This window comes from Colletotrichum gloeosporioides (genome assembly GCF_011800055.1).
Source record: "Colletotrichum gloeosporioides strain Lc1 chromosome Unknown consensus_51, whole genome shotgun sequence".
Taxonomy (NCBI): domain Eukaryota; kingdom Fungi; phylum Ascomycota; class Sordariomycetes; order Glomerellales; family Glomerellaceae; genus Colletotrichum; species Colletotrichum gloeosporioides.
Window position 1 is genome coordinate 332030 of NW_025544696.1, and position 26391 is coordinate 358420.

The window sequence follows — 26391 nt, forward strand, 5'->3', positions numbered from 1 at the left end:
GCTCTCCACGCGTGAAACCCTTCTCAAGGTCGTTCATAGATGATGATCCGATGAGTGGGCTAACAGCCTACGTACCTTGATATTCTCAGGCCGAATACATGTCGAATTACTGCCGTTCGAACGTAGTATAAATATCAAGGCTCCTGACGAGTCCCTTCAGAGACGCCCAAGCGCTGTTGGGAAAAATAAGTCTCCTATGGGACTTGAAAGTAATATCAGACAGGATTGGTTCACTAACCAGCCGTGAAGGCCCCGAGGTCTTGACGCAGTGCATCTCGTCCCTACATCCGTTGGTTGTCACCGTCTCCGTCCAGCATTTATTCCGACAGGTAATACCGCTTACATTCTGCCGTCTCGGGATTTTCAAACACAGCACGAAGAGGTCTCGTCTGGCTTAAATCTGCTACGTTGGGATGTTCGCCTTCGCAACCGGGGTTTCGGTGAAGTGGGGGCAATTTCTTGCTGGAGAAGCGAGAATTTGGACGTCATGTCGAGATTTTATAAGTGCGCCAGGAGATGTAATACCAGCCTCTTACAATACCAAAGGAGCTGGCAGCTACCATGTGTGGTCGAAGGGAACATTCATCATGAATATTCACCCCCTTTCCGTCTCGACGACAACCACCACCGATACACCCCCTCACTTACTCAAAGCCCGCTCCCGGATAAAGAACGTCGACGCAAAAGCAAGCACCAAAAACGCCGTCATCGGGACCATGGCCCCCAACGTAGCCACCTGGTAACTCCCCCTCACCTCGCCCTGCACGCCCGGCTCCAGCTCGCGGATATAGTCCAAACTCTCCCTCACCCTCTCCTCAATCCTCCGCGCCTCCTCCCCGTCGCTCAGCCTCGCCCGCAGCTGCGTCCTTAACACCTGCTGCAGCACCGCCGAGCACACGCTGATCCCGATACTGCTGCCCAAGCTCCGGAACAGGTACGAGCACGCCACCACCACCGCCGTGTCCTCCACCGCCGCGTTCGACAGCAGCGCCACCAGCGTCGTCGTGATCCCCGCCCCGCCGCCCAGCGCCAGCACCGCCATCCCGCCGACCACCCCCGCCGTCGACCGTACCCACAGCGCCGCCACGACCGGCACCAGCGCCGCGCACATCAGCCCGAACGCCGCCACCGTCAGCTTGTAGTACCGCCCCGTCCGCTTCATAATCACGCCGCTGCCCACCGACGCAATCACCGAGAAGATCATCGCCGGGACGAGGAACGCGCCCGCCTGCGTCGCCGACGCGCCCTGCACGGCCTGGAAGAAGAGCGGCAGAAAGAAGATGCTCGCGATATGCCCCGCCACGCCGAAGAAGTTGGTGAGGTACCCCGCGAACAGGCTGCGGTCGAAGATGATGTGCCCCGGCGCAAACGGGTGGCTCGCGACGCGCATCTCGACGAAGACGAACACGCCGAACAGCACGGGGGCCGCCGCCAGCCCCGCGAGCGTCACGCCGTTCGCCCACCCGCAGTTCGAGCCCGCGTCGAGCCCGACCAGCAGCGCCACGACGGCGGCGACCAGACACCCGGCCCCGAGGAAATCGATGCGCCTGACCTTCTCGCGCCAGTGGTCGTGGCTGGTCTGCGGCAGGTCAAGCACAAAGTACACGGCCGCGAAGGCCGCGACGCACAGCGGGACCTGGCCGATGAAGGACCAGCGCCAGCCGACGGAGTCGGCGAGCAGCCCCCCGAGCGGGGCGCCGGTGGAGGTGCCGGCGGCGAAGATGATGTTGATGTAGCCCTGCCAGACGCCGCGGTCGCGCAGGGGCACGATGTCGGACATGAGGATGCTGACGACGCTGTTCATGCCGCCGCCGCCGATGCCGGCGACGGCGCGCGCGAGGCACAGCTGCGTGAAGGTCCGCGCGAGGCCGCAGCCCAGCGAGCCGAGGGCGAAGACGGTGTAGGCGAAGAGGAGGCACTCCTTGCGGCCGAATATGTCCGAGAGCTTGCCGTAGAGGGGCTGGAAGGACGTCAAAGTGATGAAGTAGCTGGCTTGCGGTCAACAACAGACACTTCAGAGAGGGCGAGAAAATACGTACGCTGTCGCCAGCCAGCTCGTGTTGTTTAGAGCGTGTAATTCACTGCCTATCTTGGCGTATGTGGCTACGGTGAGAAGCTGGTCCACGGCGCAGAGGTAGATCTGGGTATATCCCGGGTGAGCATGCGAGTCGCGCGGGAGACTGCGGGGCAGAAGTAAGACCTACGCCGATGCCGATGGCCGGGAGCAGAAGGTGCATCTTTTTGGCCATCTCGGGGTTGCCGTCCCTCTTGTCGTCGCGGCCAGCGCCGTCATTTTGGATGGCGCCGGCGCCGTTGCCGTTGCCATTGCCGTTGACGGGCTCCGGGTCGGTGCTGCGCAGAAGGGGGGACGTCTCCGACGGGGCGGAGGCGCCGTTCGGTGAGCCGGTCATTGTAATATGGGGCCAAAGGTCAATTGGTGCTGGAAAAAAGAATTGAAGACTACTTTTCTTCTTCTTCTTCCGTCCCCTCTGGTTTTCGACAAAAGCAACAATCGCCAATCTCCGCTCTTTTCAATTCTGCACCGCTATCTCTCCAACCCCCCCGTCGTCTCCTCACCAAAGATTGCAAATCCGGCTGCTGCATACGGTATCGCTCTCCCCTCGTCGGGGCCGCACTTCGGAGACTTGCCCGCGATAAGCCGGGGGCCCGTCCCCTATCGGGTATGACGCCATGCAAGCGATAACACACGTGCTCTCTGGCACCGCGGCTCAACGAGATATGGTGCCTCATCTCATCTTTCTCACGGTCCGTCCACGATGAGACTGGGGAAAACCGGATGAAGCTTATACAGGTATCAGATGCCGCGATAGCCTCAGTTATGGCGCTGATGCGGCCTGCAGAACTCTCTGCAGAACTCTGCAACAACTCAAGCGGATAGCAAAAACTCTGTCCGCGGCAACCGGCAAAAGAAGCTAACCACGAAAACCATGAATTGAGGGGCCGCGGCAGAGCAAAAGTGGGAGAATGCGACGGTCCAACGGCGCCGGAGATCAAAAATCACCTTGGTGTCCACTCGGACGCCCCCAAACTCCAAAGATCTCGACCAGGCGCGGGCTTCGACCGAATCTCTCCGCGGCCCCTAGCAATCAATGATCAATCACCTCGTCAATCAATTGATCGGTCAGCGGGTAATGCAGGCGACGGACATCGGGGCGGGTAAAAGAGACGGATGGAATGGGCGGATCGCAACTCATCTTAAAAATCCTGCCGGTGTGAAACAAACCGTCGCATAGCTGCTCCATCGACACTTGCGAGGGGTCCAAAAGTCATTTCAATGTTAATTAATTTTCCGCGATGCGGGTGCCCGGAGGCGCGGGCTGCATGCTGCGATGGCACCCCTCGAGCGCGTTGGGATTCGAATCCTCGCGACAGAGTTTGTCAACAAGGCCTTTGTTGGTTTGATGAATGGGCTGCGTCTTTTTTCTTTTCGTGCCAAGGTTGAAAGCGTTGGTTCCTTTCATCAAACGGCCGCTTGACCTAAGGTAGTAGGACGAACCCCGTAACGGCACGATGCCGCGGTATTGCTTCTAGTCTGCGGTGCGACTCTCGCGAAGTCTGCAGTCTGGCGATGAAGAATATCTCGTCCATCTTCTGAACTTTCAGCATTGAACAGTGGCATCGGTGCAACGACAGTGCATCTAACACCTCTCGTGTCGTCCCAACTTTGTGTACCTGGGCGGCGGGAACCGACCTTCCGTCGTCATCGAATTCAGGGGTGGGCGAATGCACAGGTCGCAGGGAAAGCACGGCGCCTTCGGTCTGATGTATCCACCAGGACGCGCCCGGGGCATGCTTGTGAGACTTGGACGACCGAGAAGTCAAATGGCTCAAACCGGTTCGTGCAAACAGCGAGCCCCCTGCCGTGCTCAGCGTCGCCAGGCACACGTCTGATTTGCCCGGTTTGCGGCGCTGACTGATCTGTTGAGCGTGCCGTCCTGGTGCCGGTGCGCTTCTCAGGGGCGATCCGATGCTCATCAGACTTGGATTTCACCTCACTTTCCAAACATATTCCTCGCTCAGGGGGTGAAGGGCAGGCTTCGGCAGGCCTCTACTGCTGGGCTTAGCGAGCCGCAAGGCAAGGCACCGCCCCCCGTTTTTCTGATGCCGGACGGGGATTTGCCTGGCGGGGGCCTCTAGAAGTGAGATGCGACCCTCATCATCGACCCAGACATTCGTAGGGCTCCCGGTGTCTAGCAATCTGGTTGGCTTCCCTGGCGCAGATCGCTATTCGCCGCCGTGGCTGACTCAAATTGCTGGAACGGCGCGCGGCGACGGCGAGCGAGCGCAGACCAGCTGTCAATATCGGAGTCTAGAAGACGGCGAAACCAAGGCTGATGGACAGACAGATGCAAGCGCAGGAGGGAAGAGCAAGAGAAGGGCCCGAAAGGTCGATGAAGCGATTCGAACCCTAGCAAGGCTCAACCAAGACATCAGGCGGCTTTGGCTTCTGCCACGTCCCGCAGGCCGGAAGACGGCCTCTGTGTTCAGCTGCAGTGGTTCGCGGCGAGCAGCTGCCGTCTCCCAGTCTGCAACGGTCCATTCTTCGGTTACCGCATTCCAGCATGGAAAAGCTGCTGGGCTGGGCCATTTTGTGCATGTTGGCTGCAATCGGGCAGTGGCTGATAGGCGCACGCAGCAAACGGTAGTTTGGTGGTTCGGGCTGCATCCTCGTGCCCACCAGGCCGCGTTCTGTGGTAGTGCATCAGGGTAGTCATTCGATAGAGTGTGCTCTGATGCAAATGCAGACAGCAACCGAATCGGATACGGCGTCGTTGTCGCTCCCATTACGCGGCGTGTCGGGCTAGAGACGCGGATGGCTGGCGCCCCCAAAATTGGCGTGCGGACCGCAAACGACCATCGCCATCCAACGCCGGCCAGCAGACTTCAAGGCTTGGACGAGAAATCAGGCATCGGATTGTTTGCTCGCCGATGGAGCTGGTGATGCTGGTGGTGGTAGCTGGCTGGGCGCCGCATGGCGTCATCCAGACCACATTGTGGACTTGAGAAATTGAAGATGGTCATTTCGAACGGTTTACTCGTGACAAGTCGCATTCTTGACAATTGCGACATGCGATCCGTGGTGATTAAACGCAGGCCCGGCAAGGAAGACCCTTTTTTCTCTTCTCCTATTTAGCGGCGGGCGGTTTCAGCCTATCGAGAATCGAGATGGGAATGCTTGCTGGCAAGCCTGGGAACTTGGCATCCGCCGGTCTCTGCCAAGTATCGACGGACGGGAGGGGTGCGTAGAGAGAGGAGAGAGGGTAAGAGGCTGCCATTGGCAGTCTGTCTGTCTGCCCGTCTGCTGCTGCATCCATGTCTGTCAGTCAGCGTGTCTCTCTGTTTTTATTAGTGTCTTGAAGTTGACAGAGGCCGAAGCACGCAGGATTAAGATTGGAGATGAAAAGTGAATCATAGAGCGCAGAAGAGGGCGCGCCGTATTGGCTGCTTTGAGAGGAGATGGTGCGTTCAGGAATGGCTTGCATGAGTAAAATAGCGTTCGGGGCTTGATCAGGTGCTGGAGGTGCTGGAAACGTGGTGCTGGATGTCCGTGGGATGCGATGCCCGGCTGGCTGTGCTGTCTGATGTTCATGGACGACGATGTGGCGTGGCGGGCGGTTGTGCTGTCAGTGGAGTGGGTGGCTGATATCAGCATCCCGTCGGGTATCGGGGTGCTGAATGGCCCATGTCCAGTGCATTGGAAGTGCTGCACCAGCCCCGAACAGCCTCCCAGCCCCGCCTCAGCACCGGGGCCAGGAGCACCTGTTCCTGAGTTTCCGGTGTGCAGCTCTCTTCTTGAATGCAGGGCTGCCGATGGGAAAGTCTCAAGGTCGCAGACAGAAAGAGGCTGGCCTTGCTCTGCACCTGAGCCTGCACCTGGGAGGGGCCGGTTCCAATCTGACGGAGCCAATGACGACGGGAATCCCGCCGCATCCTTGCTGAGCTGGACAGGCACGCACTGCACGCTAAGAACAGCTCCAGTGCCAACACGGTCACAGCGTCCAACACGTTGCAGACGTGCAAATGGTCCGAAATAGTGTAAAAAGGTACTTGAGTCTCTTCCATTAGCATCCATTTACACTCAGCTTTTACGCGCATTCAGATCACATCCTGGTCAATCCACCGTCCGAAAACCGAGGAAAGGAGACCACCGAAGAGAAAAAAAAAAAAAAGAAGAGAGTCAAATGTTCAGACCCAGACCCTCCTCCACCCATCCTCGAAGCAGGGTTCTCCGTGGCTGCCAGCATTAAACTTGTTACTTGAGGCCCGAATTACACGCCCCTCCACCCCCCTCCCCCGGCGTCCTCTGGTGTCATTGTTCTCATCCTCGCCCCCCTCTCTGCCACTCCCAGTCCCGAGTTCCAATCATCCAACTCCTGTTACTGCGAACGCCGTTCGAGTTTCTTTTCCTCTAGCATCTCCCCTCCTCCACATATCCTGCAGGCACTTGCTGCTGTCCTCGTCGCGCAATCCTCGTCATCTACTCCGTACTCCTTACTACTACACCTTACACCTCCTCTTCACAACCCTTGATGCTGGTAACCTTCCAGCATCACCATGTTACGGCACTGAACGTCGTGTTCAACTCCGAACCATCGCTCCAATAGCCTTCCGTCCTTCCCTCCTTCGTCCCACGTTGTCGAGTCCCACCGGCCTGCCTGGGTCAATTTGGTTCCTTGATTCCCCCCTCCTGCTTGGTTCTCCTCCCCAGCCGATTGGGTAAGAATCTGGGAGACGAGAGCAAAGTCCGACGCCGCAGTCACAGCCAGAGAGGCCTAGAGAGAGGCGAGGCAAGGTAGCATAGGGGAAGGGGGAACGGAATCATCCCAATTATAGCCAAAGAGCCCCGTACAACATGCATATGGACTTCCTCCGTTCCTCCTCCAAGAAGGGGAGGTCTCGTTTCTCAAAAGCTTTACCCAACCCTCCACCTCCGCCGCCGGACCCCGTTCAACCTTCTTCTCCTTCTGTCGGTGACAGGGTCATAAAGAGACTTCCCTCGATACCTCGTGTCCCAATACGATCCCCTCCGCCAAAGTCGCCCGCCATGTCCGACAAACCTTTGCCGCCGCCGCAACCCCTCAACCAGTCCCTCCCGCCTCTCCCTCCCCTTCAGACGAAAGAGCTCCCCAAGATGCATATAGCCCGCCGCCCAGTCGCTGCGACGAAGCCGGCCGCTCCTCCCAAGCCTCAGCAAGAGGAACATTCGCCCACTGGATCTATCGGAAGTCTGCTGTCGGCGTACTCGAGGAGTTCAGGAGAGTCCCTCATGGCCAAGTCACCGTCAACCCAGCGAGACTCGGCTCCAATGTTTCCCTCTGACCATGAGGGGACAACAAAAGAATCAAAAGTCTTGACGCCCACCTCAGTGTCATCCATCGACAATGAGGCTTCCTACTCCCGTCTCGGCGCACCAAACCTCACACACAACAAAGGCCTGCCGCCGTCCCCCGCCTATGCCCGCGAGCAGGGCCCTCCCCCTCCAGCAAAGGCAGCGGCTGGTGGTGACAGCCCAACCAGCTTCACATCCACCTCGCCCCAGCAGCAAAGGCCTCTCTGGAGGAGGAGATCTGTAAAATCTGACCGCAATATAGAGGTGCCAGATCTCAAACTGGCAGTAAGTCATGGGTCGACTGCTGCTTCTACACCAAACACCGCGCAACCATCGTCAACCGCGGCTCCTCCTACCTCGGCGCAGCAACAACAACAACAGCAACAGCAACAATTCCCCCCTCGCTCTACTTCCGGGCTCCCCGGCAGGAATATCCGGCCCATCCATCTCCAGAACCTGCCCTCCACGCAAGAACCGACAGAAGAAATGGGCCAGGAGGCGTCGCGACTGCGCGAGAAGGTCTCGCACGTCCGCGGCCAGAACCAGACCAACGGCGCGAACGTCGGAGCCTCACACAGTGACACCGCGCTCTCGCCGTCCCAGCGCCTGCCTACGCCCGACTACGAAAAGGAAGACGTCAAGACGCCCGTCGTTGACACCGTCGTCTCGCCCATCTCCCCGGCCTCGTCACCGGAGCCCGCCGCCGCGGAGCAGAAGCAGCAGCAACAGCAACAGCAGCAGCCCATCCCGCGCAAGTCAGTGACAACGGACCGCAACAACGCCCACAATGTCCACAACGCCAGAAGCCTCCCGCAGATGCGCGTCGACCCGCCCACGACCAACAGCGAGGCTCCCCCGACCATCACCAGAGACTTTGCCGTCAGTCCCATCAGCCCGGAGGCGCAACAGGGCCAGTTCCCTGCTCGCAACTCGTCCAATCAGCAGCAGCAGGCACCGCAACAGCAGCAGAGGGGTCAATGGCTTCCTGCAGCTCGGGAGCATGCTCCGCAGGGTGGCGACATGCGCCGGGACCAGCGACCGGGCCAGGAACCCGTCGAGTACCGCGAGATGAAGCAGCAACAAGACATGCCTGCCGACCCGCGCGCATCCTTCTTCCCCATCTCGACCCCGGAGCCCCCCAGCCCGTCCATCGTGTACAGCGCCCGCCCCATCAAGGAGAGCATGCTCGACTGCTACGCCCGCCACCGCACCGTCGATCGCACCCGCAACCGCAATTACGCCCTCAGCTGCCAGACCTGCGGCAAGGCCGATACGGAGGACCGCTTCAAGTGCCAGTGGTGCTATGTGCGCATGTGCGCATCGTGCCTGACCGTCTTCAACCGCAACGGCAGAGACCTCCGCCAGCTTCTCGCCCACCTCGAGAGCAACCCGCAGAGCAGCAGCGATGCTGACGGAGCGAACAACAGCAGCGAGGCAGCTACATCCGAAGAGCACTCGACTGTGCAACAACAGCCTGCCGAAGGACAGCAGTATCACCATCAGCAACAGCACCACCCTCAGATGGTAGCAGCCTAAGAGATCACCAGCATCATTAATTCACTTCTTCTCTTCCCCTTGGACTAGGGAATTTGGACGGCATTTGGTTCAAGACGGTTTGCATTACATGGACCCCCAGGAAACCAAAAAACTTCATTTGTGGAAACTAGACAGAGAGATCGGACGGTTGATACCCTTTCTCCCTATGATTTGTGTTGTGTGTTGTGTATAGCGCGGGGAAGCCACACCTTCCACAACTCTTCTTTCAAATTTTCTTCTTCTCTTCCCACCTTTTGGTTCAAAGGAGGAAGATTCAACCACACAAGGTTCATTACTTGCTTGAAGCAGGCTCTGGGCATACGACGGAAAGCTTGATAACGAGACGAAAAGAATTGGGCACATGCGATGTTGGCCCTCCCCCCTGGTTTAGAGGCTCAAATTTTAAACGAAATTCAAACTTCTGAAACAATCGTATCTGCAGCTCCCTTTTTCGCGCGTGAGATGTGTGCAACTTCAACGACAGTCAAGCGGGCATCATGAGCATGCCTTGCCTTGGGCCACCTGTCCGTCGCACGACGAAAATAGCTCTGAGACCCTGCCGTACCTCCTTTGCGCGTCGCGAACACCAACCGTCGAAAAAGTCTGCGGTGCGGATGATTTTCCCACGGATGCGCCGGAAATTGCGTTCATCGCAAGGTGCCATAGGCGCCAGTATCCATCCCTCCGAACCCGAATGACGAACGGAAGGAGGCGTCGGTCGGGCCAGCCCGTTACCCTCGTCCCCCCCGACGTCCCAATATGCAAAGGGAGGAAAGCAAGCCCACCCAGCCCGAGCGTCGGGAAGCTAATCAGGGGCGCATGCAAGCCGGCGGCTTGATTTTCGATAGACTCCAACTCTCTCGGAGCCACGTTACTGCGATACTACCTCTCCCACCAACACACGTCCGCCCGCCCAGGTACCCTGCCATCTGCCGTCCCCCGGGTCTCCACCCACAGACGTCGGCTTCTGGAGGTGGGTCGTCCGCACCCCCGTAGCAACCCCCACACCGCAAGTACCACCACCACGCCCCCTGAGATCAACATCAACACCACGGCCCGTTTTCTCTCCAGCCTCATCGCGAAAAACCGCATGTTGGAATCCAATTCTCGCCCTCAACCGGCGCACGAACCCGAGCCCGACGCCTCCGCAGGTCATAGTCGAATGTAACCGCTACCCAAAATGTCCTCCTCGCTGGCCCGCAGCCGTTCCCTCCGCAAACCAACAGACCTCTCCTCCTCCTCCTCCACCGCTCCGCAGCGCAACGTCTCTCCAAGCCGCCTTCCCGCCCCGCGCCCGACACGCCCGACCACCCGCAACGTTTCCTCCGGGAGCCTGAACGACACATCAGCCGCCGCCGCAACTAAGAAGAAGCCCTCGGCGCTGTCCTCGCTGCTCTCCCGCGGTTCCTCGACTCGCCAGACCGCCGCCCGCAAAGATGCCTCGTCCACATCCTCCTCCACCACCGCACCATCATCGCGTACCGCGAACGCTCCCACCCGGACCACGTCAACCCGCGAGCCGACCGCAGGCCTGAACAGGCTCCGCAACCCCGCCGCATCTTCGACGAGCAACCTCCCGGGAACGAGCGGCAGCAGCAGCAGCAGCACGCGACCAACAACATCGAGCGGCCTGGCCCAGAAACGAACCGCACCGACGTCCTCCACGGGCCCAGGCTTAGGCCACACCCGCGCGCGGAGCGTGGCAACCCTCAACGGAAGCATGACTCTCCCTCCTCCAAATCCATCCTCCACGACGTCCAGGGCCACGGCCCCAAAACCCCGTCCGACGTCGCTCTACGGCGCCCCGTCAACCTCCACAACCTCCCTCGCATCATCCACAGCAGCCGCCAGACGGCCCGGCTCCGCAGCAGCCCAAGACCCCGCCAGACCACCGCGTCCGGGCTCCGGCTCCTCGACCTCAACGACCTCAACCGCCACGACCTCAACCACGAACCTCACCCACAAGCCCTCCGTCGCGAGCATCTCGACCCGAACCCGCGCCGGCTCCACAGCCTCGACCAAACCCCCCTCCAAACCGCCAACCCGCCAACAAACCACTCCAACCTCCCCCCGGCACCCGAAACCCCCCGTCCGACAACAGCAACAACAAACCTCCCAGCCCGCGTCCCCGCGCTCCCCACGATCCCCTCCTCGAAACAAACCCCTCCTCAAACCCGCCTTCACAACCCTCCAGCAGCACTACTCCCCCGCAAAGAACCTCGCCCCGAAGCCTCTCACAGCAACCTACCTCGCGCCCCCCTCCCCTTCCAAGCTCCCCACAAACGTCGCCCTCTCCGCCGAAACATCCCGCCTCCAAACCGAGCTCCTCCAACTGCACCTCCTCCACCGCGACCTCCCCGCGACCACCTCCCAATGGCACGCCTCCGCCCGGTCCCACCTCGCCTCCCTCCACGCCGCCCTCGCGACCTCCTCAAAGGACCTCGTCGCCCTCGAAGCCGACGCCGCAGAACGCCTCAACGTAGCCGCCCTGCACCGCTGGGCCACCCCCAGAAAAGGCCTCCTCGAGGAAAAGATCCAACGCCTCGACGCCCTCCTCACGTCCCTCTGGTCCCTCGACTCCCCCGGCGGCAAACACAACCGCCTCGTCCGCGCCTTCGAGCGCTGGGCCTCCTCCCTCGCCGACCTCGAAGCCGCGCGCGCGAGGGCAGACGGCCCCGACTCGGACCCCGCCGCCCTGCTCGACGCAAACCTCGAGGTCCGCTTCGGCGGCGGCCTCGACGCCCGCTGGAAGGAGGAGTGCGCCCTCCTCGTCCGCCGCCTCGAGGGCTGGGATCTGCAGCTGAAGGAGCTGGCGTACGACGGCGAAGAAGAAGAAGCGGAGGACGTGGCGCAGACGTCCAGTCTGAAGAGGATGCTGGACGACTGCGAGAGCTTGATCAAGGATATGCTCGGCGAGCTGGCCGTCATGGAGGAGATTGAGGCCGCTGCTGTGCAGAGGGAGACGGAGTGGATCAAGAAGATGAACAGGCAAGGGGACGACGGCGGCAAGAGAGATACCCCGAGGGCTGGTGCTGTCTGGAGAGTCATTTGAGCCGGCATCGCTCCTCTTCACAGTCACGCAGATTGTCATGACCCCGTTTTGCAGCGATCATACATGCGAAGCATTGATTTCAAAAGTCTGGGATCTCGATTGTGGTCCAAATGCGTGTTTTCTGTGTGCATGCTGTCCATACTCCCCCAAATTCAGGGGGCCTCATATTCCATCCCACTCTAATCCCACCCTCAAATACCAATGCCACCTCGATTAACTGTACAAACATGTTCGTGTGAGCGAGACGTCGATCTCCACTCCCTGACTCTAAAGGGCGGCGAGCCGCGTCTCAAGCCAGCTCAGGTCTCCGTCCAAGGCGAACTTCCACCATGCAACCCCGGCAACGATGGCAGCCGTGCTCGTGGCCAGCATCCTGCGGACAAAAGTCAACCTGTCAGATTTCGTGAGGAGTATTAAAACGTAAAAACAAAAGGAAAAACAAGCAACAGCCTAATTATCGGCAGCTAGTGTTCTTCTCTTCATCTTTCAAGAACCGGGAAGGAGGTGAGAAAACCTTACGCCTTTCTCTTGCTGCCGAACAACCGGCTAAACAGACCGCCGATCCAGTCAACGAAAAGTACGCGGAAAAAGGCCGAAAGCCAGTTGCCCTTGCTGTCGGCGACACTGTGTATGGACGAAGGGGTTCCCGGGCGGTCGGTCGATGAGGCTCCTCCGCGCTTCTTAAGCTGCCCCTTGTGGCTTTCGTCTCGGGCAGTCGTCGAGGCTTTTCCATCTGGGTTGGAGGCAGCGGCGTTGCTGGACTCGGCTACGTCGTCGGGGGGCTGCACATGAATGCTCGGGCTGTCCGGCTGTGCGGGCTGCGTCTTCGGGGAGAGGTCTCTCGAATGCTTGCCGTTGGTGTTACCATTGTAGTCGGGAGACTCTGATCTGCCAGATTCGCCGCTCTTCTTTGACTTCGACTTGGAGCCCTTCATAACGACTCCCTCGTCCTCGTCGCTAGCGGGAGAGGTGAAGACGTTGGGTGTTGGACGGACTGCGGGGCTAGGGACGCGGACCGGACCTTCGGTCTCGCGGTTCGCCTCATCCACCCCAGGCGAGTCCTTGCCCTCCTCCTCGACAATCGAGCCTAGGGAAGCGAGCGATCTTTCCGACACCATTGAGCCCTGCTTCTTCCTAGGCAGTTCAAGCTTCTTGCCTAGACCTGGGCTAGAGGGGCCTGGCGAGAGCACGGCCTCCTCGTATGGGTCGAGGCTTGCTTTTCTAGATCCGACGATGGGTGACATGGGAGTGCCGTGGAAGTACGTCTGGTCTTCGTTGCGACCCGTCTCCACGTTTCGGACGGTGTTCAGAATTTCATCGCGTTTTGACGGCAGTCTCTCCAGAGCCGGGTCGTTTAAGTCGTACTTGTCGACGTCATACTCAACGGTGCCGTGGTGCTCATACTCCTTCGTAGCATCCTCAATATCATTCGATGGCTCGTACGGGCCGAGAGCTTCGTGGGCGAACAGAGGCGGAGGGCCGTCGTCCGCCAGATCCTTGTCGTCAAAGTCCTGCGCTGTGTTAGCCCTGAGGTCTTGTATCGTCTGCGATCTTGCCAAAGATGCGTACCTGATCAGCGTCCAGCATCTCTGCCGTGTCAGCAACCTCCGCTGCGGTAGTAGCAACCTGCTCAATCGGGGTAGAAGAAAGACGCTGCCTCTCTTCATCCTTGATACGAGCCAGTGGTGTGAGGCGGGCCGCGTTGTCTTCGGCGTCAAGCTTCTTGGCAGTGTCGGCAACCTCTGCAGCAGTCTCTGCAACTTTTTCAATCGGGGTCGACGAGAGTCGCTGCCGTTCCTCGTCCTTCAGGTGGTCGATCATCTTAGGCTTCGGCTCAAGCTGAGCAGTCGAGTGGGCGGCGGCAATAGTTGAGGCATCCATGTTGGTAGAATTTGAGTCCGTCTGGTGGTTCTTTTGCTCGCCGTTGGTTTTGACACCATTCACCTCTGTGAATTCTTGAGAAGCCGGGGCCGTCAAGACGTTGTTCTGGTTGCCAGAGTCGTCGGTTACTGCAGGGTCACGTCATGTCAGGCATGATGCGGTTGGGATCGGAGCTAGAGAGACCTTACCTGTAGTAGCGCTTTGGTTGAGAACCCACCAGTCACCAAGACCAACACGAAACTTGTACTGGATCTGCGAGCTTGGCGGTACCTCGACGGATTTGAAGAATGTATGCTCTCCTCCCTCGTCGGTGGTGAATTGCATCTCAAGAGGCTGCCATTGTGGATCGGAGAAGGAGCCCGCAACGAATATGGGCGGCTGGGTGCCCGGCTGGCGGTAGGAGATGGTGACGGAAACCATTTTTTGATGCTGGTTTCCGCGGCAAGGTATGTGAAGGTTTGAAGTGTTCGAAGTGTGGAAGAAGGTCGTTGTCACTCCGCCAACTCGATCATTCGAGCAGTTTCCGGGCAGGCGGGTATTTTGGGTTTGGGGGCTGCTGCCTTCTACAACACTTCAGAGTCAGTTCAGATAAGGGCACACTTCTCTTGCTTCGGAAGAGGGAAAAACTCGTCAAGAGATGCAGAGATAGAGACCGTCCCCCTGGAGCCCACGGTGAAGGTGGCGGATTGTGGATTGGATTGAGCGTGGATAGAAACGCTGACGAATGCGGCTGTCTCTGGGTGATACCTTACGATGCTAGCCGTGAGGAGCGAGAAGGCGTTGGATTGCCTTCGTGGAAAAAAGCAAAAAGGTAAAGAAGCGAAAACAAGGCCAATTCTTTGTGAGGAATTCAAAGTGGAGTCTTCGTGTCTGAGTGTTTCACGCAACGAAGAGGGATCGGGGGTTACGTGTTTGTGCGAGTGAAACAGTTTTGAGGGGACGAGCTGACCTACGAGCAGAAAACGAGGACAGAATGATGAACTTACCCGTGGGACAGGAGAGATACGACGTAGGGACCGGAAGAGCAGATGCCACCTTGATCAGCCAAGGCGAGGGGAGCTCAGATAGCAGGGAGGTCAGAAGCCGGAAGACTGGTGTCTGACGTTGGGAGGTGCAGCAGCTCAGAACAGGGAAGCTGTGGCACAGGAGGGGTCCATTGCATGATTATGCCATGGGTGCTATGTCCAACGTGTGTTGGGGAAGGGGAAGACTTGAGTAAGGCAAGAGGGGGAATACGGGAAGAGAGGTTGGGAAGGTGTGGCTGGCAGAAACCAGCACTCGCTCCAACCTGGCTGTATGGCGCAGCTAAGGGTAGTGACGAGGCGAGATGGGATGGTCCACTGAAGTGCAGATTGAGAAACAATACTCAGGCGTACATAAAGAGAAACTGGACCTATTGCTTGTTGTGGCGGCCATCAAACTGCCTCCCCACATGAGCGTGATGGCCTATGACTACTGCGAAACCTGGGACAGGCAAAGAATGACGCTGAGGTATGGGACGAGATTGTCAACTACCTCCCTTCGCCGCCCCAATTCTGTTGACGCCGGCCACCCGGACAGCTGCAACTGCAACTGCATCTGCACAAAAAAGGATCAGAAGCTCCCCCCCAATAATGGAGCTACTAAACAGCAGCCAGTAGCGGCTATCAGCAATGGAACAGGCAAATCCTACCCGTTCACTGCCTCCGTCGGCATGCTTTTTGCGTCACCATCCCTGGACATGTCCCGAGCTGGGGAGTTGCGGGAACATGCCCATTGGCTGTGGCTGTCCATGTTTCCAAGGTACTGGGGACTTTCCCGCAATGCACGAGCCAGGCTTTGCCCCACCGACTCGCGGGTCCCAATGGAAAGGCCCAGACCGGGACAAACACTCAGACACCGAGACCTCCAGAAGCGCCCCCCGGGGAAGCTATCAGCCACCTCCATCATGCCAGAGCATCGCGTGGAATGGGCAATGTCGGAGCATGAAAACCCCATCTAAATAACCACCCAACACACAAGAGTAGAAACAAGCTGATTGTCTGCTTAGCCGGATTCGCTGCTGCGTTTTCTAGCCACCCGCTACTGCTCAGCTAATGCAGCTCTGCCAAATCGCATGGCAGCCGTCACGAAGGCTGAAATCGAGCAACGCCTCAACGTTGCCAGCACATTTCAGTTATCAAGAAGCCTTCTTTCACCAAGCACAGAACTCTTATTGACACGGAAGGAACCGGGTGGTTTCAGACGCAATCGAGCTCACCATCATAGCAATCTTCACAAGCTCTCTAGGTCTCGGCCGGACGACCCTTGTCCTGGTTGCCAGCCATCCCGCGTCCAAAGAGTTTGAGCTGCCCACAGCCAGTTCGGCTCTTCTGTCCCATTTAATGCGCTAGAGTGGTTCTTATCGTCCAGTGGCATTGACAATCTGTCTGACCGAGTGCTCAAGCAGTCTTGAAGCGAAGCTGCCAGCTTGATCGGCGCAAGGCGGGGCTTCTTTCCCCAAGCCGGCAATGGCAGCCAACAGCCCGGAGGGGCTGGGATCACCCCGGACACTTGCGCGATTCTGCCAAAGGCGGTCAATACCCTGGCCAATGACATACCCCACCGATAAGCTCGTCCACTTGTCTTATCTGAGATGGATCGTCGACCAGCTGGTGCGGCAGGCTTCCAGAAAAATCCATCTTGCGAGCAAAAAAAGAAGAGCAACATCGTCGCATGAATTACGACGTGGCATAGCCAGACACCGAACCGGGGACATCCAGTTCCGAGTTGCCACGACTAATCCAATCTCTCCGTTCAAACATCTACCACATAGTAGCCCCTAACCACATCTCTACCGCTGCCCGTAATCTTCTCGTCAACATGTCTGCCCCTCCTCACTTGATCCACATCAAGCGGAAGCGGGGCGACGAAGATGCGCCGGTAACCTACCTCCGTATGTTGCCTCCTTTTTTTGACGTAGTGAAGCGCAGACTGACAAGCGGCAGAGCTTGAGTCAGCGAAACGACACCAAAGCGGCAGCAGCTGGGTCTACCGACGACGCATAGCACCAGCAAAGTCCAGTGTACGGTCCGGCGCGGGCTCGCTACACCACTCCCCGACCAAGCCCGTGATACAAACCTCCAAGCCCGGCGACGAGCTCCCGCACTCGAGTCGCTCTCCCGCAAAGCCCGTCGCTCAGCCTGCGCCCGATAATGCTGCCCCGACCGACAAACCCCCCGCCGCCGAGGCACCGGCCCCGGGCCCGGCCATCTCTGCTGCTCAGCGCCCAGCGAACCCCGCGACCGAGCCCAGACGATTCCACATGTCCCGTTCGGCAATGAGCTCCCCGACGGGCAGCACGATCCTCAAGGCCGGCGGCGTCACCAAGCGCGGCCGCTACGGGACGGCAGTCTTCGTCGAGCGAGGCAAGAAGAAGACAGCGAAAAGGCTCTCCGTGGCCCTCGACGCCAAAAACGCCGCCGCCATCTCTGCCCCCGAGGTCGAAATGGGCGACGACGCGAAGCCGGCGCCCAAGAAACCCCAGACCAAACGCCCTTCTGCCCCTCGTTCCGATGTCGAATCTCAGCGCAAACCCCTGCCCAGCGTCGCGCCCACCCAGGACATGAGCAAGATCGCCGCCGACATGGACCAATGGGTCCTCCACGAGATCGGGCTGAACCTCAAGTCGATGGAGCTGCAAAACCCAGCCCCTCCTGCTGCTGCTCCTGCTGCTACAGCCTCCTCGCCATCGCGGTTCAAACCCAAGGCCCCTGTCAAGCGCTTCGCGGAACGGCACCCCGAGCTCGCAAAGGAGCTGGACGGCGGCAAGGACCGGGATGAGTCCATGACGGACGCCAGCGAGGTCGAAGACGACGACGATGACTACGTCATCGAAGTGTATGAGCTCGCGCCGTCCAAGCCCTTGTTGGCGAACATCCCGCCCGAAGAGATCGGCGTGCTGCAGTTCGATACCAAGGAGGACATGGAGCTGTTTTACGGGAATGAAGACGAGGACGACTCGGACTACGACGATGACGAGGATGAGAACGGTAAGGATTATATACTTGAACACCAAGAGAGGGACTTGGTGCTGACTTCGTATAACAGCCGAAAACCACTACACTGCAGACTACCCCGAGGACGAGGTCGACTCGGAGGATGAATTTGATCGCCACGCGTATCTCTTCCGCAATGCCAACGCATCGGACGACGAGGAGTACGACCTGCGCGAACAAGAGGAGGACGAAGACGAGGACATGTACGTCATGGAGGGTGACAACAGGCGTGACGAGGATGATGTCTTCCAGGAGAAGATCCGGAGGTACATCCGCCAGCACGGCTCAGACTAAATATAGACTCGTTGTCTTGCTTCTTCCGCAGCATTCCAGCAGCGACGAGACGGTTCCATCAACAGCATTAGGGTCATGGTTTAGTGTGGACATTTACTATGTTCAAATTGAAATAGCCCCAGATTCCAATCATAGATACAAATGGCTCGCGCATGCATGCCCCGCAGTCTGTATCTGTTCCAAAAAGAAAACACGGAACCAGAAAAGAGATCCTGCACTCTTTAACCGTCCCAAGCCTAAGATTTCCCGACCCATCCCAAACACCATAAAAGACAAATGTGTGCGTTCATGACTAACAGCACGGAAAGATGGGGAAGGAGAAACGCCTTTCCAATGTGAGACGCCGTCTTGGAGACACTCTCGCAGTCAGGTGCAAGGTGAGTTGATTGGGGCGATGCATCCCAATCTAATAAAGAAGTGGCGTGTCGCTTTGACTCCAGGGGATGAGTATATACTTATAACAGAGGAAATTTGTGAAATAGAGGGAACATCGGGGGGAAAGATTCTCCTTCACATTCTAGGTGCAAAGATGTCTGTAGCGGCATCCTCACATAACTGTGCAGGATCCGACGGTCCGGCCACGGCGACGACCACCGTTACCGCCATCTTCCTCGTCGGCATGGAGCATCTGGGCTTCCCGGGCACGGCGTCTGCGACGGCGATGTCCGGCGCCAGTGGTGCCAGCCTCCTCGGTAGCCTGCATATATTCGCCCCAGCGGCGCTCGAGGCGGTTGGCCGCGGCGAGGTCTCCCCGGATTACGCGCTTCGTGTGCTCGTCAACGGTCATCTGGAACTTGTAGAAGCACTTGAGGCTGATTGCCTCGCCGGAGTAAGCATGTTTTCCGGGTTCCGATGTGGAGGGCTTTGACTGAGCGTTGCGGAAGAGAACCTCGCGGATGCCGGTCCAGGTGACGTTCTGGCAGTCATAAACCACCATGTGAAGGCCGACCTTGGGCTTCGGCTTCTTCGCGGTGCATTGGGAGCGATTGTTGACCATGTAAGCCGCTTCAGCGAGAACGAGATCACTGATCCGGGTGTTATCCAGATCAATGCTCCTCAGGTTGGTGCAATTCTTTACGATGGGCAGTACGCCGCTGTCACCGAGGTTCTCGCAATAACTGATCGAGAGATGCTCCAGCCACGGTGCACACGGAGCCTTGGCCAAATGCTCCGAAAGAAGGCTGTTGGTGAGATCTGAAAGATCTTCCATCTCGAGGTGGGTGAGGCGCGGGGTTGATGCGAAGATGGGCTCGAGTGCTGCGTCGGTCAAGGCGGTGCAACCGGATAGTCGCAGGGCTTGCAGATCCGGAATATTGTATCCCAACGCCTTCACTCCCTGGTTTGTGAGACGACCGCATCTACTGAGATCAAGGTGACGCCATTTCCTTGGGGGTACGACGGGCCGATCTGTAAGAATGTCGATTTCGGGATCTTCTCCGTGGATCATGATCTTGAGTGCCCGGTCATTGAGCTCTGCGCAGCCGTTCAACACCAGTCTCTCCAGGCTGTTGGTATTGTAGAGTGTCTCGGCCACCTCCAAGTTGTCGAAGCCCCGAACTTCCCCAGCCCTCAGGTCCTTCAACTTTGGGCAACCTTCCATTACAGTCTTAATTCCTCGGGCATCCATGTGCACACACCATGATACGTTGAACATCTCGAGCTGCGGGCATGACTCGGCGATGATTTTGCAGGACATATTGGTGACTGCCGTCAAACCCGTCAAGTTAAGGTTTGCAAGTTTGTCGTTTGTCCTCAACAAGCTGTGAAGGGTGTTTCGTTGGAAATTCCGGCATCCCTCGAGAGTGGCATTGACAAGGTTCTTACAGGCCTTGACAACCACTTCGGCACGCTTGTAGTGCTCAACCTGCACGCAACCTCTCAAGTTGAGGTCCTTAATGAAAGGCCCTGCGGCGACAATAATTCTTGCCAGAGACTCTGCCGGTATCGTCTGGTAAAATTCGGTTGCGTCGAAGCAAGTCCAAAGCTGCCCGTCGAAGCAGATCTTGTAGAACATCTTGCTTACACGAGAGGTCCTCACCAACTCCTTTGGTGAGAGGTAGGAAAATATTTGAACACGCATTTCGTGGGGCATATTCTCCCAAAAGTTAAAGTCCCGTTTGGGAACCGCCGGATTCGCAACTTGCATCTTGCTCGTCGTACGAAGGTCGCTGGGAAGGCCGATCGACTGGGGACCGGGAGACTGTGCTGTGGAAATGGCATTGTCGACCCTCCGAACAGCAAGGCGACCGTCAATACCTTCGAATTGGATGATTTCGCTGGACGGTGTCGGCGGAACAGAGCTCGAGGCGCTGGCGTAGCCGGATGCTGTTGCTCCTGCGGGGAAGTAAGAATCGCCCCCAAAAGAGCTCCCAGCTGTTGATGGTCCTGCTAAGCTAACGCAGGAGATGCTCGCTCGCCCTCGCTGAGGGTTACTCTGTGATCTGGCACGGCCATTTCGAGGAAGTGATGGTGAAGAAGACATTCTCTGAATGCCACAGAGCACTCGGTGCCGGTTCCTGCCCTTGTTCGTTGGCTCTGAGAGGCCGGGGCCCTGCTCGTCGACGACCTCCATCGGAGTTGACCCCAAAGTATCGGCCATGGTTGAGAGGCGCAATAGAGTCGTCGGGCGGGAATACATGGAAAGGGAAAAAGTTGGGTCAACAAAAAAAGAACCAAGGCTGCGGTGTCTAACTGCAGCAACAAAGCCTAATTTTCAAAACGTTTCTCGAGTCGGCAATCACAATGCGTCGTCTCGTATCCTCCGTGCTTCCACGGCGGTTGTGTGGCGCGCGGGGCAGTTGAGTAGCAGGAAGTATACTGCGAGTTGGAGCTCGGAGGTCCACTTCGACCCTTGAGGGCAGAGCGCTCGGAACAGCCGGTGGACGGTCCTATTTCATAGTCGGTGTGTCGGAGCAGATCTGAGAAACTGGATGAAGCAGCTCGACAGACGGATCGGTCTCTAGGAAAGAAAATGAGACATGCGAGCGCGAAGAACCGGGAAAAGGCTGTGGTCTTGAGGCGCTGGAGGAGGGGTGGGTGAGGCCAGGGGACTTGGATGGGGATCTGCTATCAGGACGGGTGAGAGCCGGCTATCGATAATGGAGGTCAGCAGATAGCGGGGTGTGGAGCTTTTACTATGCAGTAGAAGGCTGGAGGAAGGGTACCTACGGGATGGGGCGGAGCACATGGCACACCGAAGCCCAAGATATCATGGCCTCTGGTTCTTGCAAAGAGGTCACACGAGCACCGGGCCTGGGGATGTTGTGGTGTGTAAGGTAGAAGGTTGAGATAGGAAGAAAGATTTTCTTCGGAGGATGGGAAAGGATGGGAAACACACAAAGGGGAGGGTCGAAGAGAAAAAGAACACGAAGAGAAGAAACAGCAGAGTGGAAACAACGCAAACCACTCCCAAGACGGCCGACTTGCTGCCTCGCCTACCTAGCATAGCATACGTACATACTGCCTACATACACCACCCACCATACACCACGCCGCAGGGTAAGGGAAGGTGAAGCTTAAAACGCGCTCAGAACGGATGCACAAAACGGCCTTCCCACCCCCTTCCAGTCTGCGAAACAGGGTCCCTCCTTATCGATGGGCATCGATGGATCCCGGCTCGCCTTACACCCACCAGTCACAGCTGCCAAATGCCCTTGGTGCCTCTTCTAGCTGACGGATCATTGGGTCTGGTGAGTGGCCACTGGCCAGACGGAAAGGCCCTCGGTTTCTCGGTTGGTCTTGGGCAAGCCATGGACCATAAATCCCGCCGCAAAGAGCCCAAGATGACCGGTCCCTACCTGCCTGTTTGGCCCTCTTGGCAGTACAGACTTTGAAGGCTGGCCAGGGGTACAGATCGAATGAAAGAACATGGCAGCAGAAGCCCTTGATCAACATGCAAAACGACCTGTTGCAGACTGGCTACCAAGCAGTAGGCTGCGTCAAGAAGCACACCACAGGCAAGACATCTGGGAGTTCGACACAACCACAGATTCAGCGGCGTCCAGTGGCCAGGCGGGAACAAACACCCACCACATCGCTGCTGTGGGGCCCGTGGCCGGGCGAAAGAGCGGGCAGGTGGGGGAGGGAGGTCGCTCTGGACGGGGGGGGGGGGGGCGAAGGGCCCGCCCGGAGCGCTGTCCAGAGACTTCCCTCATGCGCCAATCACAACCAGCAGTGGCATGAATGAGTGGAACCGGGGTGATCCTGACCCCACCAAGCAGAACCAGTCAGGTCTCTGCTGACTGACACCACAACGCCAACGCCGACCGAGAACATGACATGAGCAGCAGGTCCAATTCTTGCACTTGCCCAACCAAAGTCACTGTCGTTTCTCTGTGGCACCATCAGCAGCCTTCATCCCGCCATCTGGGCAGTCAACTGATGCCATGTCGGTGCCGAAAGATGGAAGGCAAGAGCAAGAAAGAAGACCAAGTCAAGCTTTCACTGCTGTCGACATTCCAGATGCTACCATACCTGCCACCTGGCGTGGGGGATCACTCGACGAACGGCTTTGCACATGCGGGATACACCAAGCTCAAAGCTTTCGGTACATTGGATGTCGGTGTACCTACGGCCTGCAGAGCAGCACCTACTGCAGACAGATCCTCACCGCAGGGTCCTGCGAGTGTCTGGCCGCGGTAAGCAGGGACATGAGCCTTCGAGCCTCCAAGACCAACGAATCCACTACGCTCAACACCTATCCGTCTCCTTCAACCCGCTAGCGCCACGGGCTGGACCCTTGGATTTCTGCTGCGTCCGCTCTTGGGCCGATTCGCAGCCCGGAATTCCTCCCGTTTCTGGAGGGCCCCTCCAACTTTCACCAACCTCGTTCCAGCCGCCGGTGCGTCTTTCCGTCTCGCTGCACGGCCGTGGCGTGAAGTCGCCTCTCAGCATCACGCGTCTAAGCTTCCCAGAGCTGGTTCCACCTGGCGCGCAGCGGTATCCATCTGAAATTCACCGATAGTGACAAGAACTTGACACCGGTTGCCCGGCCCAGGTAAGTCCACTCGAAACTGTCGGGAAACGGGCTGACTCGTTACGGGTGCCTTGGCGAGTCGTTTCTGTCTCCTCTTCCAAGGTTTCCGCTGACGAAGAGCAGGAAAACGAGTCGCCGCAATGGAGCCCTTGTGAGCGATATTTCCTTCTAGTCGACGTCGGCTTGGAGCATTGTTTCGACCCCACGGACAGGGTATGCGAACCGAGTGTCGTCCATCGGAGGAGTCGCCTTTGGGGACCGACTCCCGCCCTTCTTAGCGTCTTCCGCATTCAACCAATCCTTGACGAGAAGAAGTTTCCCCTCCAAAAAGAAGCCGAATTCGAACTTTTCGGCGGGGCTGCCACTCCCGCCTCCATTCGTTTCCCATTCTCTTGGTTCATCGACTCCCTCGCCACCGTCCTTTCTTTTGAACCAGGTTACCATTGACAGGAGTCTCGCAAGGACGCAAGTGGTGCACATCACCAGTCAGCCGCCGCCACTCGGTCTCTTCAACCGCAGCTGGAAGGTCCAGCTCGTCCAACTCTCTTCGTCTGAAGCTGTGCCGAAGCTGACATCCGTCGCTTTGAACCTGCGCACAAGGCTCCGTTCCGAGCATCTTCAGGTCTTAACACCCAGATCGATATCTAAAAACCAGTAGGACATTCTGATACCGCTTTTCCATCCTAAGCCCGTGGCCCTGTCATGGCCTAGCTTCCGCTAGCACCTCCATTTACGGGCTTGCTATGTCGGCTGACGCTGCTCACGCCGAAAATCGGGGATCTGGTACTACCTTTGAGAGCGTCAGGCGACTCAGGTACAACAGATAAAGATGCAGCAAGCGGTGAGCCACGCGACACTTCCTTGAGAGCGTCTTGCCTGGCGAATCGCAAATGATGGCTTGTGGTTCTAAATGCGAATGGCTGGGTGCCAGGACGGCGACCTGTTCACGAATTGCGAGATGCAACCTACCGTGTCTTGGCTTATACCAAAACGAATGATCTTGTGGTCTCTTGTCTCATTTTCAGTCATCAGAGTGAAGGATCAAGAAAGACTTTGGATGTTCAGATCTACTCTCGGAAAAGCCAGCTGCCAAGCGTCGACTCGTGCGCACGACCAAACATCCGTTCATTGCCACGGCATAGTCTGATGGCTCGCTAATCTCAAAGTCCGACGCCCCCAAACCTTTAATCAGCCTCCACGATGTGGTAACGCCGGAGGCTGGCACCTCGGAGCAAAGTTGTTGAGCACTTTGTTTTCCACGTGCCATCCGGACATCTGGAATTCATGACGATAAGATAAGGGACTGTCAAAGCGGTCCAGACCCGGCCACTGCTGAGTTGCGTGCGCATCCATCAACGGGTCACAGCAGAATCCGCTCCAACCCATGGCAATATGTCGAGCAAGTAAGCCCAGCTCGCTGGTTCGGTTTCACACTCACCCAGAAGCTCGCAAAGCTGCTGCCGATGTTGAAGAACGAGAAGCGTCTCCGGGAATTTCTCCAGGTTTTGACATCGTTCCATGTCAAGTCAAATGCGGGGTTAGCCTAAAAGCGTGAACAAGCGCCAGTATCGTAAAAAAAAAAAAAAAAAAAAAAAAAAACCCTTGGACGAGTCGTGGAGACACGGACCATCGACTGACTGCCCAGTGTGTCCTGTGTTGCCGATTGCAGTTTTCCAGGTAGACGGGAAGATGGGGGCGGGTTGCTTGACCCGGGTTCAATTAGGTTCGTTTCTGAGCAATCTCACTCAGAAGCAAATAGGCGGCCAATCCCAGCTCTTGGTCAACTATCATAAAGCAAGATGAGCGAGAGCTTGAGGGTGTCCTGGCTGAGAAGGCTGAAGAACAGAGCAAGTGAGTAGGCCGGTGCGGTGCGTGATCCTCTAGTCGTCGAGGTGATGATTTTCACCCTCGTCACAGACTCGCAACACGCTCCACACTGCCCACCCGCCAATCCTTTGCATCCTGATTCCTCAAACAGACATGGCCCTGCCCTCCCTGATGGTTTTGATAATGGCGGATCTCACAGCATGCATCGGCAGCCGCACAGAGCCCGAGTTTGCATCCAGGAGAGTTCGGATCAACGGGCTTGGCAAACCCTTCATACTTGCGGACCGAGCAACATCAAGTTGGTTGGGTTGCGGCAGTGAAGGTGGTAGAGTTGTGTTGTCATTAGGATGGAGGTTGATGTGCAGGGGTCTGCCCCGTCTGAGGTGGTTGGCTGGACGGTCGATGGAATGTTTGTTTTGCTCATTGGCCTTCCCGAGCCGTGGATGCCGTGCAGCGGCAACGATAAACTTCGTTTCGAGTGTTGGTTATCTGGGTTCTCAGAGTCGCACCTAGGCTAAGAGGGATGGCATTGCATCGCCCAAGAGCCTCGGAATGATGTTGCTCAGAGATTGGCGGCGATCTGCGGCTTCAGACAGCATGTCTCTGGGCTTGGCTGCGGCACTGTGACGTATCGGGCCCCGGGAGAGGGAGATTGGCGCCGTTGGACGGACATGGACGAGTCGGATCCACCGACGGCGGTCACAATCGATGCTTCAGCTGAGAATAGCGCAGCACAGAGAGAAGTGAGGTGAGAAGCTGGGACTGCTTCACGTGTTGCACAGCGTAAAGCATGTTATTGTTGGGTTGGGGACAGCAACAACGATGGATGCTTTCAGTGGACTTGCTCCCTAGCGAGCCCCCCACTTCGCATCCATCTCAGGGCGAGCACTGCATGATATGCCCCCCAATCAGTGTTGCATCTTGTCTCCGGCCCTGTAAGTAGGTAGAGGCTGGCGTGTAACTGATGCTGTGCGCCCACCAGAAACTGCTGCGATGTGCGGGTTTTTGGACGGGGGTTTGGTTTCCTGCGGAAGGAAAGAATGGAAGGGTTTTGCGAGGCAGCTGGACACACCACACACCACACAAGCACACACACACCAGGTGGAGGGAGGAGCAATGAACGGATGCATCTCAAAATTTTCGATCAACAGCGCAAAGAGTGGATTTCAGTTTTCTCCCCTTCCTTGCCCTCCCTCGTCACCCTCTTTTTCCCTACATTTCTCCCCTCTCTCGCGCGCCAAAACACCTCATTTCTCCTCTCGCAGCCTCTCAGAGCAAAAAAAGTGACACTGCACTGCACTTGAACTTCCGTCCCGTGTCCTCCGACCACGATCCGACGCCGCCGCAGCCTTCGTCCGTGACTTGACGCCCGCAGTTACCTCAAGCTCCAGACTCGCTGTTTGGGCCTGACTTGACCAGGGGACAGAAACTACCCAGCTCACACTGTCGAGGCGCCCCT

At 57.7% G+C, this 26391-nt stretch overlaps 6 protein-coding genes across 6 annotated transcripts; 3 read left to right on the top strand and 3 right to left on the bottom strand.

The window, feature by feature from the left end:
• Positions 1 to 640: 640 nt before the first annotated feature.
• Positions 641 to 2411, bottom strand: GCG54_00007901 (Vacuolar membrane amino acid uptake transporter fnx2; the record flags this gene model as incomplete). The annotated part of the gene is made up of 3 exons (XM_045407876.1): positions 641 to 1988; positions 2040 to 2140; positions 2205 to 2411. 3 exons carry the CDS (start codon positions 2409 to 2411, stop codon positions 641 to 643), a joined length of 1656 nt encoding a protein of 551 aa, XP_045263265.1.
• Positions 2412 to 7066: 4655 nt separating this feature from the next.
• On the top strand, positions 7067 to 8887 carry GCG54_00007902 (uncharacterized protein; the record flags this gene model as incomplete). Its single annotated transcript, XM_045407877.1, has 1 exon — positions 7067 to 8887. The coding sequence occupies one exon, from the start codon at positions 7067 to 7069 to the stop codon at positions 8885 to 8887; it is 1821 nt and encodes a 606-aa protein (XP_045263266.1).
• A 1180-nt stretch (positions 8888 to 10067) lies between these two features.
• GCG54_00007903 (uncharacterized protein) lies at positions 10068 to 11939 on the top strand (the record flags this gene model as incomplete). The annotated part of the gene is made up of 1 exon (XM_045407878.1): positions 10068 to 11939. One exon carries the CDS (start codon positions 10068 to 10070, stop codon positions 11937 to 11939), a length of 1872 nt encoding a protein of 623 aa, XP_045263267.1.
• A 267-nt stretch (positions 11940 to 12206) lies between these two features.
• On the bottom strand, positions 12207 to 14240 carry GCG54_00007904 (uncharacterized protein; the record flags this gene model as incomplete). The annotated part of the gene is made up of 4 exons (XM_045407879.1): positions 12207 to 12330; positions 12459 to 13450; positions 13509 to 13948; positions 14009 to 14240. 4 exons carry the CDS (start codon positions 14238 to 14240, stop codon positions 12207 to 12209), a joined length of 1788 nt encoding a protein of 595 aa, XP_045263268.1.
• A 2421-nt stretch (positions 14241 to 16661) lies between these two features.
• Positions 16662 to 18130, top strand: GCG54_00007905 (uncharacterized protein; the record flags this gene model as incomplete). Its single annotated transcript, XM_045407880.1, has 3 exons — positions 16662 to 16734; positions 16787 to 17830; positions 17889 to 18130. 3 exons carry the CDS (start codon positions 16662 to 16664, stop codon positions 18128 to 18130), a joined length of 1359 nt encoding a protein of 452 aa, XP_045263269.1.
• Positions 18131 to 18677: 547 nt separating this feature from the next.
• On the bottom strand, positions 18678 to 20729 carry GCG54_00007906 (F-box/LRR-repeat protein 13; the record flags this gene model as incomplete). The annotated part of the gene is made up of 1 exon (XM_045407881.1): positions 18678 to 20729. One exon carries the CDS (start codon positions 20727 to 20729, stop codon positions 18678 to 18680), a length of 2052 nt encoding a protein of 683 aa, XP_045263270.1.
• Between the last annotated feature and the right edge of the window lie 5662 nt (positions 20730 to 26391).